The sequence below is a fragment of the Pelecanus crispus genome, chromosome 3 (genome assembly GCF_030463565.1).
Source record: "Pelecanus crispus isolate bPelCri1 chromosome 3, bPelCri1.pri, whole genome shotgun sequence".
Taxonomy (NCBI): domain Eukaryota; kingdom Metazoa; phylum Chordata; class Aves; order Pelecaniformes; family Pelecanidae; genus Pelecanus; species Pelecanus crispus.
The window spans coordinates 2234244-2250792 of NC_134645.1; the positions used below are offsets into that span (position 1 = coordinate 2234244).

A 16549-nucleotide genomic window follows, 5' to 3' on the forward strand; every position below is an offset into this window, starting at 1 on the left:
TAGCTTGTTTATAAAACAGTTTACCATGTAAAGAAATGAATGCATATTAAAATCTTGAACAGATCAACTGAAAAGTCAAAACTGAAAAATGCGATAGAGGCTATTCTTGGACCCATGCTGACTTTTAGTAAAGGCAGACTAATTGGAAAGAGTTAATGAGATCAGATATGCAGGATGTATTCAGACAAAGGTGAGCAGAAAGAACTTGCCTGCAGAGGAGTGCATCAGAGGCGCAGATGTAGCAGGAAGAGCAAAAAGGGTCTCATCTGAAAAACAAACAAATAACCTCAGCAGAAATAAAGGCTAGGTTGAAGAGGGGAGAAAGCACACAAGTAGTCAGTTCCCAGTAAATCAAACAGATCCGTAGCCAACATCTACACCCACAGAACCAGATACAAGCCGGGTAATTTGGGAGAGACAACGCTCAGCGTTCTCCATTTACAATAGGATCTTTACGGAGGCAACTGAGGGATCTCCATGCTCCAAGCCAGGGACCAGTCTTAGGCTAAGATACACCACGGTAGCTACTCTTTATTTTCATTCTCCAAACTTCCACACTACTGAGCAGCTACAGTGTCTCTAGCACCAGAAAAAACCTGCCATTGACAGTGACACACTGTCCTTAAGCAGCTCACTTTGTCAGAGGGTCTCCTAACACTAACTTGTGCAAGAACAGCAGCGATAAAGGAGACTCACCAAAAATTGTGAAAACTTAACATGACCAAAGTAAGCTTTGAAACTCCCCACAAACAGAGCACTGATCAGGCATGCCGATACCAATCAAACTGATAACAGTAAATGACTGTACTATTTGCTTTATGTTTATGTCTTCACTATTTCTGTTGTGTTATAATGTAGACAAGCTTCCCAATAAAAGCATTATTTTTAAAGCCTTCTTTGGCATGATGCAAGGAGTGTATTTTGCTTTGCTGAATTTGTTTTAACCCTAGTATTTCACAAGACAATCCCAGCTCTCCAATTTCCATTCAAAGAGCTAAGTAAATAGAAGGAAGGACACCGTTCTCCTAAGCTAAGGAACTCACCCTCCTTCACTAATGCACGACGGTGAGAAGCCGGACAATCCCAGAGTTTCACACTGCACGTTAAGCTGAAGTAAAAGCATGCAACTATGACATTCTACTAAGCTGCATGAAGTGTTTAATGAAAAACCACTGCAGAAGCAGCAATACCAGCTGTCATTAGGAACCAGGCAAATCAAAACCAGTCCTCATCTGGAGTTCCGTGTCAGCAGCAGTATTTTTCCCCAGGTCCATCGTGGCCTGTTGGCATTATGTTAATGTAAAAATAGTAACATTTAGGTAAATATATTTCATTCTGAAGAGTGCCTAAAGTTTTCAAATTAAGGCTGTTAAAGAATTTTTGCAATTTACATCAATTGTATTAGCAGAGTGCAAAATTATATTAAAGCATTTCAATTCCATTTTGAATTTCCAGTACAGACATTAACAATCTTTAGTTTTGCTATTTGCCTGGACAAAATCAAGTACTAAAAAAGTTAAGGATTTTTTTTTTTTTTTAATTAAAAGCAAAGAAAAATAGAAGCAATTGATTTTAAAAGAAGAAAGGCAAAAAGTGAGAAATACGGTAGACCCAGCAGTGCATACATAATAATCCAGTAAAGCAAGGCATTAAGGTTATTTTTGTTTTCGCATTGAATCATGACTTTCTGCAAAAGCAACACCACTTCAAGATACTCGTGACCTGTCTGGCTTACTCAAGTTAATCTACCAACAGTTTTCCAGAAATCAAGTCTCCTCACAACCAACATCTCCTGTCACAATATACAGTCGGTTGGTTTTGTTTCACAGAACACTGTTATCTTCAAGTGATGTTTATAATCCACAAAATATGGCAAGATGCAAGAGAACGGAGTAATAAAGTTGGAGTGCAGGACTCAGTATTTAGAAGCTTCCTCAACTCCTGCCAGCCCAAAGGGATTTCTGTTCAGTTTTCTAGAAATTATATTTTCCTATTAAGGACCACATGGAGAGAAACCTCAATTGCAAATTTAGAACACATTAAAACAGTGTTACAGTTCAGTGGTGGCAAAAGCTTTTAAGGACAAAGAAAACCCACACTGGAGGACAACTGATCAGTATGTGACACCAAGTCACAGAACTGCAACGCTCATCCGTACGCTGCCAAGTATCACCGTGTGCCCTTTATTTGAGATGCTCGACTCCGCATGCCCTGGCTCGCTGAGATCTCTTCCGCAAGCAGAGTGTCCGCAAGGCGCCCACCACCCATAAGACAAGTTAGCAAGTCACCTGGTTTGGAGAGTCAAACAAGGGGCTCCAGTCAGGGTGCAGCTTGGGACTCATCAGCCCTGAGAGCTGCTCTGCCTTCCTCAAAATGAGACTTTAGCAGTAACATCAGAGTTTTTTCTTCAGTTTCTAGTGCACCTGCTACATCAAGGGTTACTGCTGAGCTTTAGATTTTAGGCTAGCAAGGCTCAGCATTGGCACCAAGCAGCAGCACATTCTCCTTTTCTCTCAACGTTATGCCTAGACGGACCAAACAAGCAACATCTCCTGACCACAAATGTAGAACTGTGTCCCTCTGTGTGTACTGGATGCTGATCCTGGTGAAATACCTGATCCCTTGTTGGTTAAACGGAGTAGCAGTGCCCATATACTCCGTGCTTGAGCCAGCGTCAGTCTGTCGCCTCATCTCTTACCCGCCTTATCTCCTACCTGCCTGTGGCACGCTCCCCTTGGAGCGCTGCACGCACACACCAGGTCCAAAGCCTGAAGGGACCCGCGATGTGGCTGATCACTGGGAAGCTGGAAACAAGAGACTATTCCTCCTCAGCCCGCACCTTCCCTGAAACCACACGCTCTCACCTCCTCTGGGCCATGCCGGAGCAGCATAACCTTTATTTGCCGGAAGGGGTCTATGCTTTGGAGTGAAGGAGAGGGGAGAGAAAGCAGGATGGACCTGATGAGACCAGATCGTGCAGCCTGGAGACAGAGACCCCTGACAGCCCAATAGAAAAGGAGCTCACAGGGAAACCAAGAACAAGCCAATGGAGTGGAGGTGCTGAAAATGTAGAAGTAAAAGAAGGGCAAACAAAGAGTCCACCGGGGCAAGGAGGTGAAGAGGAAAATGCGTAACAAGTCCCTGAAGGTACAGCACGCTCGGGGTCCAAAGACCAACTGCAATCTCTACCAGAAATTCTAGACTTAAAATCTTTTGAACACTTCCGAACCCCAAAGAGAGGTTTCAGTTTCTGGTGAGGAACACTGTTTTTAGAAGCACAGGCACTGATTTTTCAGTGCTCCATTAAGATGGTATAATGCAGAAACTGCTTCTCAGGTTTGGCTTCCATGTACTCAACACAGAAGCATACAATAGCTATGCCAGTCACTGAATCCCCAGGTTCTCTTAATGGAAGGATATTATGCCCACACCCAAACTTTATTTTCCACACATAGCTGGAGCATGAAAAGCCATTACATAAAAGCAGTATTTCCTAACCAGCCAAGGAGAACCACCCACTTTCCCTCCACCCACATCAGAATGGCATTTTTTCCTGCTGAAAGGAAGAAGATACAAGGACTTTTTCCTGCTGTGGGGCCCTGTATAACACCTCCAGGCAAACAGGGAGAACAGAGTAGGGCCTCTACAACTCCCACATCAGCACAATTGCTAACAGAACCAACCACTCTCTTCAGATTGTCATTCAAATGACATGGTGAAAAGAACAGTGTTTTTTCCAGCCATGACATTTGCACCGAAGAATCCTTACCCCCAACGTTGGAGGTAGGAACCTTTCAGAAGCAGAACTCTGTGGGTGCTTTGGTAGACAATAGAAAAATAAATCTGCAGCGTCTATCAGACCGTAGCCTGGCATACGACAAGACTGTCCGGGCTCAAAGGCATACCACGATGAGTGTGCAAGCCACTTCAGCCAACACTTGCAGAACTCCCTAGTGAACCAGCTGCCTCTTCCCACCCACTGCTCAAGTGGTAACACTGGTAACAGCTGACAACAAATACAGTAAGTTTTGTAATAAAGTACTATGTTTAGTGGAGTAACTTCATTTGTAAAAGAAGTGTGAGAAGAACAGATCACTAAGTTGGCTTTTCCTGTTTGTGTATCAATGGCATAAATTAGGTGATCGACACAAACAAAGAAGAGGTACGCTACTACTAGAATCAAGTAAAAAAATTTCAGAGTATACTTAAAATAGTCTTGCTTAGAGCTTGATAAAGGTGCATATTCAAAACTCTTTTCTTGAGCTACAAAGTGGGCCTTTGCTACAGCAAAGCTTCACCCAAAAATATAAAAAAGATCTAAGTAAAGAAGTCTTCAGTTTTTACAAATCATAACAAAAAAAATAATTCGGTAAGATGAACTGCTCAATTACTGTTTCCATCAGAAGACATATTTTGTTTCATGAAACACAGAAGAATGAGACCTCGAAATGAACACTAAATCTCCAGGAGAAAACGGTCTTTACTCCAAATTTTAGCTGCCAAAAGTCTGTAATGGTGCAGGTTAGTAACCTACCTTCAGCATTACAGTAAAGAGAAAGACAGACCTCCTCTTTGTGAATAGGTATTACTTTCTATTAGTTTCTGCAGTAGTCCAATCCATGGTTTTTAAAGAGAACTTTCTAGACAGACTCAGCATTGCCCAGGTGATCTTACAGCATTCAGTAAAATGCTAATACCTTATTCAAACATATACACCCAACACACCACCTAACCACTGACTGCATGACTACTGTTTGCCCAATGAGAGAAAAAGTTAACAGTTTTGCTCACTAGCACACGCTCCTCTGGCCTCTTGGGTTTTTTTAAAATCCACATATATGAACATGTCACCCTAATGTGAAAGGAAAAGCATTTAAGGAACAACAGAACCAAATGATGCATGGAGTGACTCATTCTGATTGCATTCCTATTTTTAACGAAAAAACATTCTGCAAATTTTACCTTGGCTTTTTGCAAATTAAATATTTCCTAAAAAAAGAAAAAAAAAAAGCCACCCACAAACAACCCTGTAGTTTCTCCTTTCATTAGCATGAACTCTCATACTTTACAACTTTGTATTACGGTTTCAGCTAAAACATAAGCATCACCACCAAGAGACAGATTTCAGTTTTGTTTAAAAATAAAAACCTTGACACCGGCATGACAAAGAGGTGTCATTTTAAACTCTAATTTTAATTTTTGCTGATTGCCCACTAACCGGTGTCATTACAAGACACTGGTATTACCAGCATGAAACTGGAAATTTAATATCAAAGTTCTGGATAAAAAGCAGATAAATAAATGGAGAGAGATTTCCCAGACGACTAAGAAAGAGAAAGCAAAGTTAGCTGCAAAGATTTCCAGACAGAAAAGAATGTTTAAAATGAAAAAGTAGTAACCTGACAATTCCAAGAAAAGCAATTTATGAAAAAACTGCCCTCCCCTCCACCCCCCCACGAAAACATACTCGCCAACAGAAAGCGGAGGACTTTAGTCACAAGAAAATAAGAACTCAGAAAGAACATGTTCTATCCCTCATCGCTGGATTTTTGGTAACCGACGTCCCCTTCCATCTGCTCTCACATGTGACTCCTTCCAAGCATCAGCAGCAGGTCTATGGTAAGGCAGGTTTATTGTTCTGATACTCTCCTTATTTTTATGTATGAGCTCAGCATTGGAAAAAAACAAACCCTACATATTTTATTTTCTACATATAAACACTAAGTAAACTTCATCCTGATGCACAGTTTAGCTTTGGTAGGAGACTGTATTAGGCTGCTAGATGGCAGTTTCAGTCTTCAGAAAATAAAACACATTTCCTGGATTAGTTTGCTGGAGAATGTACGCTATTCTTAAAAAAAAAAAAAAAAACAGTTGGCAGGAATCAAGTTTTTAAGAATCCACTTCACCGTTGCGTGTTTAGAAAATGAGCAAAATGCCTAAGTTAGTAAGACAGGGGCGGCTCTTATCTCACAGACCTACCACAATGGGACAGTGATTTTGAAGGGCCTCTCTTGTTAATACAAATATTTAACAATAAAAGAAAACAGGGCAAAATTAATACTCAAAGGAATGGCATCTGTGACATGACTCATACGTAGTGTAAAATTTACACTTGCAGCAATCCCTCTAGGGTCGATATGAAAGAGAAATCGTCTGCTTCTTCAATGCACCGAGTTGTTAATTTGTCCACAGCGAAGACTGCCCCAAGCAGCAGTTCTGATCTCAAACCATTATCTAAGCAAAACACACGGATGCAGTACTAACCATGAAGTTTGACTCTTATGGATTTGATAACTACAAAAACCTCAAGGCTTTTTGCAGAGCAATGCAATACCCTCACATTTCATAACCACAGGGAGGAACTGCCATGGGTTTTTTTCTCCTGTGTGTGTTGATGTCAAATTAGTATGAGTAAATTGCTACCTCTTGGCATAAAGTGTCAAAGATGACATACCTGGCCATTTAAAAGTTAATTTAAACGATTTCAAGGAGAGTCAAGTTCTTGGATGCCTAATGTCCTACTGCAGAGTAAACAAGGGCACACAACTTCACAAGAATTTCCCGAGAAAAGCAGCTGCCTACACAAACTCCATTTAAATCATCTCCTGTTATGATGCAATTGTTCTAAATGTGGTATTTCAGCAAATATTTAAGCCATTCAAGATAAAGAACATTAACTATTAACAGCATCTTTTCACATCATTAGATCAGGCCACAGAGCCACAGCAAGTAATCGGTTTTTTTCCTTGGGCTCTTTAGTTATACATGTTGTACGTGTGAGTTTATAAAGAGAAGTTTCCAGTTTAGGAAACTCAGACTGGAAACTACTTGGAAATCTTTGAGAAAAGTATACAAACTGCTACAGAAGATGGAGATGGCTGAAGATTTACGTGAAAACAGAAGCTCCGTTTTTAGCATCTTGAGGGTATCAAAGCTAGGATCACAAAAGGGTCCAAGAGTTTTGCTTATTAACAAGGGCAGGTGTAGGTCACCTCAGGTCTTCATGGAAATTACTGCAAAGGGGTATCATGCATCACGTGCAGAGCAAGTTGCACTATACCGCAGAGGAGATTTCTCATTTCATGGTATGCGAAATAGATAAAGAAAACAAGTTCAAAACAAGCATTTTGAACAATGCTTGCTGCTTTAAATATTCTGTTTATGAAGACACAAGTCTCCAGCAAGAAGCAAGTTTTTTCTTATTGTCTAAGCAGAAATCTACAACCAGACTGGTTTTAAACAAGGTTGGGTTTTTTTTCCCCAATATCATATTTACATGGTCCAACTTGCAGCAACTTTTCCTTTTTTGGAAAAATTACGTTTGAGACAAGTTGCTGAGCAATGCAGATAACGTAAAGCGTACAGTGACAGAGGTAAGGTATATGCCATTTCACCTTATTTTGATCAGCTATAGAGTGAAAAGCAAGAGAGACAGTACCACTCCCCTGCAACACCCACCCGCCAACCAAAGCGGGAACAGATGGACAAGGAAGATATGTTAGCTCCGGCTCTATCACAATTCTTTCCATTACAATTCCCATATTGCCAAAATAAGCACCCGCTACATGGGTGTTTTTAAAAGGCCATTAAATACTTCAGACACGTAACTGCCAGCCTCACCTCACTCTTGCAACCAACCATTTTGATCAGTAACACTATGGGCAGGATCCAAGCAGCATTTGAGAGGGTGGTTCTATAATGCCCCTTCCTATTAAAAGTCCTTCAGCGATATGAGTGTCACTGTATGTCTTCAGAGCAGGGACAGAATTTTACCTGGCATATTTTGTTATTAGAAGTAAACAAGAAAAGAAAACAAAACAAAACAGTCACACATTTCAGCTCCAAAGAGACTTTTCATTATTCATATACCAAGTATAACAACAGAACAAGGAATTGTCAGAAACAGGACACACATACCTGTCACAGACCAGCAATCCACAGTGGCTCACCATAACTAAAGTTAAATCCTCTGAAGAACAAAGATGAACTATTTGGCTTCTGAGCATAAAGTAAGCTCATGGATGGATAGAGTGACACACAACAAAAAATGCCACCTAGATTAACTGTGCCCTGAAGGGCTGTGCCTTCTCCCCCACATGTATCAACTGACCTAATCATGTAAATTCTGCCTTCTTACAGAGTTAGCATCAGGTGGTGCTAACTTTATTTTAACCTCCCTTTATTGAAGTCAGGTGGCTACGATAATAAACTTCAACTGTTCACAGCCCATCTCTGATGGCTTGAAATACCCACTGCACAACCACAACTCTAACATAGAAATCACAAATCTATTTAATAGCAAAGCTTACAATGAATCTAGAATGATTTCAGATATGAACATTCACAGATCCAGTATTTATATTCACCAATTTAAATTACTTTAATATATAAAATTAAAAAGAAAGAAGCAGAAAGAAACAATCTAGCCAATTGCAAACGCATGGCCAGCTACGCATGGCTATGAAGATAAGTTTTCAGTCATTGGCAGTATTTGTAACCAAAAAAATACTCGATAATTCCTCTAAAAACTAAATAACACTTCCTTAAGACCGAGACTCTTTAACCGTATGCTGAAGTAACAAACAGAAATTTGGGTTCTGGCAGTGCCACAAAGCAGAAAAATATAATAATTACACCAGAACTTATTCAAAGGCAGGAGGTCTAAAGAGCCATGCAAATCCTATCATTATGCAGACATTATCCAATTTAATTTTGGAGATTATACCAATCATAAGATTCCCTTTCACCGATTTGTACAGATGGAATTTTTCTCTGCTTTCCCCACAATTAAACAAATTAAGCAGTATTTAGATTAGCAACTTTATCATTGGGGAAGAATTTATTTATTAGCTAAATTAATCTTTGAAGAATGGAGAAGAGATGCTACTGATTTCTTTTAGCATCTATTCCCAACACATTACCTTGAGTGACAAGCCTCTGACATAAGAGCTTATAGTCTGTAAAATAAAAACAAATTAATGCATAAGATATCTTCATCTCAAAGGAGGGAAAAAGAACATGGACATTCATTAGAGGATTCATTACAGCCATCAGCATTTGTGTAAGAGTATCTTTTCACGAGATCAGTCAAGTGGTGTGAACATCACACACGCTGGCCTCATGTCTTCCTCTTCAACCAAGAGGATCAGATACAGGAAGCACTGCAGTTCCTGGGTTGCAACAGATTTTGGCCAATACAGGTTTTAGCTATCCCCTTCAGTTTTTTGTCACCTAGACACCGCTCACATGGGAAAACTGATTTTCTTATCAAACAATGCGATCTTTTAAAGAAAACTTGACTTTAATACCCTGGAAATTCATCCCCTTGCCCTTTGAAGAGCATTTCTCAAGCTGAAGGCATGAATACTTGAAGACCAGGGCGATGACCAAGAAAGGAGCAACCTTTCTTCCACCACTGCCACATACATCTTCCTACTTCCTCCAGATCCCGCTGCTTCCTTTTCCTTTCAGTTCTGCAGCTGCAACCTGCTTTTGAAGGCCTCGCACACGCTCTTGCATCTGTTTTACTTGGCATTCATTTTCTCATCACACACAAAGGACAGAGATGGACAGGCGTTAAGGAATTTTATCTTCTGTCAGAAAGAGGGAATAGCAGGGTTCAAGAAAAACTGTCACAAGCCAGTAACGACTGGGTAAGCGGTAGGATTTTGACATTAGACCAACAGCATCTAATAGTCTGAGAACATTTTTAATTGGCAACAGAAGAGTTTATATTTATCTCAGTCTTGTGTCTTATTTAAAAGACATCTTAATTAACATATTCTTCCTAGCTGATGAAGTTGATGACATGATTGCTCCGTTCATTAAAAAGCTGCGAGTTCACGGTACATTCCCAAGACACAAAGCAAGCCTTCCAGCAAAACCAGGGAGGGTCCAACTGGTATTCCTAACATTTCTACAGAAGGCGGAAAAAAAAAAAAAAAAAGTATTCTGTCTTTGTACATCAGAAAGCAATAAATGGAGACAAACCCATTAAAAACCATGGGGAAGAGCAGCAATTCAAAAACATCTCTAACTTAAAATCTTCGTATTTTGACAGCTACAGTTAGCAGCAGATTGATTATTTCCACTTGAAAGATAAAAACATTCTACTGAGATAATTTGATTTTCTCAGACCTTGTGAATATTAATAAGCCCATTATTTTATTGCTATTGTAATAGTTCTTATTGATGGAAATACCAATTAAAAAAAGCTATCCACTAAACATATGTCATACGGCCGTAGTCCAGTGATTTCAGTGCTAGCAGTACTGTGCTGCCCCAAAAACAGTCTTAAAAAGTAGAAAACACTATATGCAGCATTTTCAAAGCAGAACAGGCATAATTTGTATTTTAGATCACAAAATGAGAAATAAAAACCCACATGAAAACATACTGGACTGTCCTACTTAGAACAGGTCTCACAGTTCACTATTTTGTCACTTGGTAATAATAGCTTTTTTTTCTTTTGTTTCTAATGCAGCTTGACAGTTATACAGTTTCCCTCCTACTTCATGCTTAAGCGTTTCTGAGTATCTCAGGACAATTTATCTGGAAGCTACACGTTGCTTTACATTTTCTAGGCAGCACAAGACCAAGAACCATTTCCTTGCTTACAAAATAGCTAGAACCCGAGGGACATTTTCAGATTGAACTATGCATCGCTAATTTTTCTATCCGAGTTTCATAGTTACTATAGTAACACACCAGTCCGTCCGTCCCCCCCCCCCAAAGGTTTATTTCATTCAAAATACTAACAGAAAACAAAGAAAGAACTCAAGCACACCAAGACGTGCCTCAAGTTGTGTGCCAGCAGCCCGTTGTGACTCCGATACCTTCCCAGCACACGAAGGCCAGACTAATCTGATGAGAGCCACCAAGCAGGCAGGTGTGGCAAAACGGACACTGAAACAGGCAAAGCCACTAACCTCATGCCAACTACCAACAACCACAGCTTGTTTCTCTCCTCCTGAGCTGCAAAGTTTGAGTCTCTTGACCTCGGGCCTTTCTATTCCAAGGACCACTCATTTCTAACCCATCCGTAGACCAGCTGTTGCAGAAGGACTTGATGCTTTCCTAGCAACTTTGCACCAGTCAGGAGGAGAAAAACTGACCGGGAGGCTTAAATGTTGTCCTCAACTCTTTAAACAAGCGCCCTTGGTAGTGGTTATCTACCAGATAAGAAGGAGGTTCAGTGCTCACCAGTGGTGATGCAGCAGGATGGACAAGACAGCCCTCACTTCGTAGCCACGCTGCAAACTTCTGTAAGTACAGATACGGAGGAAGGGAAAAATGGACAAGCAACCAGTAGTTCTTCGCTCTCTCCTAACTTGTGGTTTGGAGAATTTCATCTCCAAGGGGAAAACTCCCAATGCAATTCAAAACTTCCCTGAGGGCTAGATCATTATATGGTATATAGGTGGAAGCCATATGGTTTTATCCTGGAAAGCAAGTCAAAGGACACAGACACGAAGCAAATACACTATCAAACTTGGCAGGACTATCCTTGCACACACTTCTGGTTAACAGAAGAAATAGCTGTTTGGCTGTAGAAAATCTTACACCAGCTGAATTAGAGAAGCAGGCCCCACTGTGCTAGACATTGCACATGACAATAAATAAAACACAATAAATAAAAAGGATCCCTTGTGGAACTCACCTAGATGGGAACACCAAATAAAAAAATGCAGATAATAGCTTCACTATACCAGTCAAACTGCTGGTTACTCCCTATATGTCACTATAATGGAAACTGTGTAATGGGGGGGGGGGGGAGAATCACATTCTACCTTTGATATACCAAGGTTACAACCACCTCCTTTACAGCTTTACTGACTACATGTGGGAGGAGAAAGGGTCTTGCACCTCAAAGAAACACTGAAGATCAGCAGGAACGCATTTTAATAAATGAAGAGCGCAAGTGAAAAGTCACCAGTGGTAGCATTCAAGGACAGCTGTATTTTTTCCAAGTCATACTGCATTCCGTCCTTAAAATCCACACAACTCCTCTGTATGAGTCTGTGCATACATAGCAGCACACCAGAAAACTCAGCAACACAGGAAAAAAAAAAAAAAAAACAAAAGAAATCTGAGGAGCATATATGCTGCCTTAGAGTTTGTATAAAATGCAAATTTCAGGAGCTGCACATCCCCACCACAGGACGAAAGGCAGTCGATAGAGCGAGCAGAAGCAGGCATAGACCACTCCATTTAATCACCACCTACTGCAGCTGGGGTGAGCTGGGTGAGGGTGAGCTCTAACAGAGACCAGCTTGTGTGCCTCTGGTACAGCGCAGGGCATCCCCGTTGACCTCTGCTTGACGCTGCCTGGCCCGTAAGCAAACCGTTCACGAAACCTCTCCTCAACATCGATGAAGTGAAAAAGTCCTATAAAACTAAATAGAAAAACAAGACTAATTCATGAACTGGCCCTTCACCACATTTGCATGTGTATCGAACCGTGGCTGAGCTGCAGGCAACTGACACGCGAGGAGACATCTTCATTCACTTCGGATGCTGGTCTGTGGCCAGTCTGGTGGGTTTACTATAGAGGTTTCTTCTAAGTGCATGCTTTAGCTTCAAATCACAATAGGCTTTTCCAAGAAAGTGATGTATAACCTGCCATTACAAGCAGCAGTACGTGCTGCTAGGATCTGGGGCTTTAAAGATATAAAGGGATATCTTCTCATCGTAGTTTACTGGTTAATCTTACTTTGGGCAGCTAGCAGAAAAAAAAAAAGTTGCATTATTTTTACCATGTATGACTACCTCAAATTTACTCTTCTTTGCACTGTATGAAAATTTAGGTAATCAAAAGATTTAAGTAGTAATATCTCAAGAAGAATTGTAATTTTTGCTACCTACGTAACAGCGAGTAGCAAAAAAAGAAAGCACCCAGGAGAGCATAAGTTTTACTGCAGTCCTCTTGCTTGTTTTCCTCTCCACCAAATATTTATATTAGCTCTTAAGAAGGTAGGCTGCTGATACACAGCCAGAGACTTGCACGACATATAATTATGTCACAGTTTCTTATAACAATGATACCGAATACTCCTAAGTATGTAACTAACAGTAATTACAAAGATTTACTTTTTAAAATGCCTCCCAATATATAAATAATACACTTTAATGGGCCATCAAGTAGTCCATATATTTTCTCTATTGTTACACTGACAAAAAGCAGCACCGCGGCCTATTGTTGCAGATAAAAGAATCCCTACTATTCTTCGCATACTTGCTACAGGCAACGCTCCCTTCTCCTTCGCTTGGAAATAGAGCTTCAAAGTTATGTGCCTCAAATCCTCACTAAATCAAAGCCGTAGCTTTTACATATGAAGAGAATATTTTCAAAATTTCTAGATTGCAAACTTAAACTCGTTCCAGAGAGCTGAAAGTACATGAACCCGTAACCCTCCAGAAGAGGGGGAACCACCGCAGCCGGGTGGCTGTCCATGCCAGGTCACCCCGCCACAAGACATCAATCTGACGTTGCCAATCTCGCAGCAAGACTGAAAGTGAACTCATTTCAACCCAAGTTAGCTATTTTGATTGAGACAGTTTTAACACCAACCGCTAGGTGCGAAACTAAAAAATATTTGATGTTTAAATGGATGCTTGACCTGCTCAAAACTAAAGCACCCCTGCATCCGAGAGGACCGAAGGATTCATGACATAACTAAACAATGCTTTTATCAAAACAATTTGTTCTCATTTAGTAGTTTCAAGTTCTTCAAACGTAACCTGCAATATTCCAACCCGCCATTAGATGAGCATTATGGGTTACAACACCTTGTCTTTGGAAAACAGGCCTCCCAGAGGCACCAGTCCTCACTTCAGTGCTCTAAACTAATCATCGCTGATAAATTCCATCCCCTCCAATTACATCTTATAAAGTAACTCTTTGACACCACATCTCAGCTACACTACTCAATTCTCACACAGTTAGGTCTCCTCTACTTTAATAGAGAAGATCTATTTCAGGAGTTACTGTGCTCCCTGCCTTATCCTTCAGGGGTCAGGGAGTAGAAAACCAAATCAGCTCTGGAAATCACGTTTTTAGCCCTACTTTTCAAAGCAACAGCAACATTTGATCCTATTCTTTCCATTCTGTTCTGCTGAAACCTTCCACGGCTCCACTCAGACAACTTGCCTAGAAAAATTTCTGTTCACCCATCATATAGGATCCCTCCTCTTAAATCTGTTGCAAGCTTGTGTCATCATCTGTCCTCCAAATGGTGGAAATAAAAAAAATCTCCTCAGCGCATTGCTACAGAGAGCTACCAGAAGAACAAAAAAAAAGTGGGCTTCATAAAAGACAACAGCACAACTAACCATACAGTCCTGTCACATATGCAAGTAAAATGCATTGTGAAACTCCCCCCCCAAATTAAATTTGGGTTTAACAACTGGCCTTTTTGTTATTGTTCCAAATGCTTTTTTTGATTCAAAAGATCTTGAGTACTGTGGTCATTCGTACCACGACATCAAATTGCTACTGAAACCCTGCACCTTTGAAACGTGTACAACGTGCCGACACGACAAGAGCAGCGAAGGTAAGAATTGCACCGTCATGGCAAGGCGGCACTTTGGTTTGTTCGTTTGCGCTGTTTTAACGGCCTGAAGTCAGCGCCGGTACCTTGGACTAAGCCAAAGCAGAGCCAAGGCACCATCGCAAACCGCATGCAACCCATCAGCCGCGCCGGGTCAGCTCCCGGACCTTGCAGGAAGGGTTTTGGCACTGGGGCAGCGCTGGCGACGGTTCAGGCGGCGGCACACCCTGTGCTGCAGCGGTGTGGAGCCGGGGTACCCCGACGTTACGGGGCGATCCCCTCAGACGAGCCCCGCAGCACGGCTACGCCTGGCTGCGGCCATCCAGGAGGCGTAAGGCAGGGCGCCAGGTTGACATTTTTCCTCCCGGTACCGCCACACCCAGAGCAGCCCGCACGCCGCCTGTGCTTCCAGACCTCCTTGGCCGCTTCCCGCTCCCTCGCCGCGTTTTAGGAGCCGTCGTCTGAGGGCGGGGAGCGGCGTTTCCCACAGCGGCCCGCAGAGACGCCCATCGCCTCACCTCGCCCCCGGCTCCCCGCCTCCCTCAGGCGGCTCTCGGCGAGGAGGTAGCGCGGCTCCCTCGCTCCTCTCCCCCGCCCCTCCCAGCCAGGCGATTTGTTTGAAATGAGTTAAAGATGAAAAGCAGCTGCGTTTCCCTCCTCCCCCGCGCTCCCACGGCCGCCCGCCGCAGGGCTGCCCGCCGCCCCTCACGCCCCGGCCCGGGGCCGCCATGCCCGGGGGAGCCCGGCCCGGGGGAGCCCGGCGAGGGGACGGGAAGGCGGCAGAGGCGGCAGCAGCTGCGCCCCAAGCGGGTTTTGCGCCGGGGGAAGAACCGGGCGGCCGCGGCCGCCTCCTCCGGCTCTGCCCCCCCCCCCCCCCCCCCGCGACGCGATCGTTGCCAGGCGGCGGCGGCCTCGCCCCCGGGCGCCCCATGTGCGAGGCGGCGGCCGGGGCGGCGCTTCCCCCCGCCCGCCATTAGCATCACAGAGAGGGGAGGAGGGAAAGAGAAAACATTAAAAAAAAAAAAAAAACACCAACAAAAAAAAAAAGGGGGAGGGGGAGCCCCTTCCGCCGTGCGGCGGGGGAGCGGCGCCGCAGGAGGCGGCCGAGGGCCGGCAGACAAAGGGAACCTCCCGGCGGGGCAGCGGGAAGCGAGAACCGGAGCCGTTCGGGCGGAGGCGCCCGGCAGCGAGCACCGCCGCCCCCCGCCGCCCCCCCGGCCCCGGGGCGGAGGCACTCACCAGCCGAGACGGAGGAGGACCGTCTTCTCCGGGGGGCGGCGGCGGCGGGCTCGGGCGGCGGCGGCTGAGCGGGCCGGGCGGGGGCCGAGGGCTGCTCCTGCGCGGGGGACGGTGTGGTGGCGGCGGAGGAGGAGGAGGAGACGGCTCCCGGGGGGCTCCGCTCGGGCTGCGGCGGCTCCGGAGCGGCGGGGCGAGGCGGCTCGGCGGGGCCGCCGAGGTCCAGCAGCTGCGGCGGCCGCTCCTGCAGGGCTGCGGCGGGGGCGGGAGCCGCGACGGGCTTCCTCTCCATCACCTCCAGCTGCTCGTCGAAGTCTTCGTCCTCGTCCTCCTCTTCCTCCTCCTCCTCTTCCTCCTCCTTCTCGTCGTCGAGCACGAACTGGTAGTTAAACTGGGGCTGCTGCGGCCGCGCTGGCCCGGAGGAGGAGGAGGAGGAGACCAGGGGCGACTGGTCCAGCTCGTCCATGGTGCCTGGAGGTGGCGGAACAATGAGTGCGCGGCGCTGGGGCTGTGCCGCTGCCGGCTGCGGGGGGAGGGCGAGGGCTGCGCCGCCGCCGCCGCTGCGGGACCCGGCCTCCACGCCCTGGTGAGTCACCGCCGGGGCGCGGCCGCCCGCCCCGCCCCGCCGCGGCCCTGAGCGACGGCGGCGCGGGCCAATAGGAGCGGGAGGGGGCGCGGGAGGGCCAATGAGGCGCGGCGTTGGGTGCGGCCGCCTCGTGAATATGCAGCGAGGGGGCGGGGCGCCAGGGATGGCGGAGCGG

At 44.5% G+C, this 16549-nt stretch overlaps 1 protein-coding gene across 4 annotated transcripts in view; it reads right to left on the minus strand.

Moving 5' to 3' along the window:
- RTN4 (reticulon 4) overlaps positions 1-16279 on the minus strand; it is a 47726-nt gene extending 31447 nt beyond the window's left edge. For 2 of the 4 annotated variants that reach the window (XM_075707414.1, XM_075707412.1), the window contains exons 1-2: positions 15792-16279; positions 210-266 (exon numbers count right to left, since the gene is read on the minus strand). In XM_075707414.1, the coding sequence (XP_075563529.1) occupies positions 210-266; positions 15792-16254 (520 nt within the window). In that variant the 5' untranslated portion in view covers positions 16255-16279. Of the gene's footprint in view, positions 1-209; positions 267-8924; positions 8961-15791 lie in introns of all 4 variants that reach the window. The other 2 variants (XM_075707413.1, XM_075707416.1) reach the window with 2 other exon arrangements.
- Positions 16280-16549: the final 270 nt, after the last annotated feature.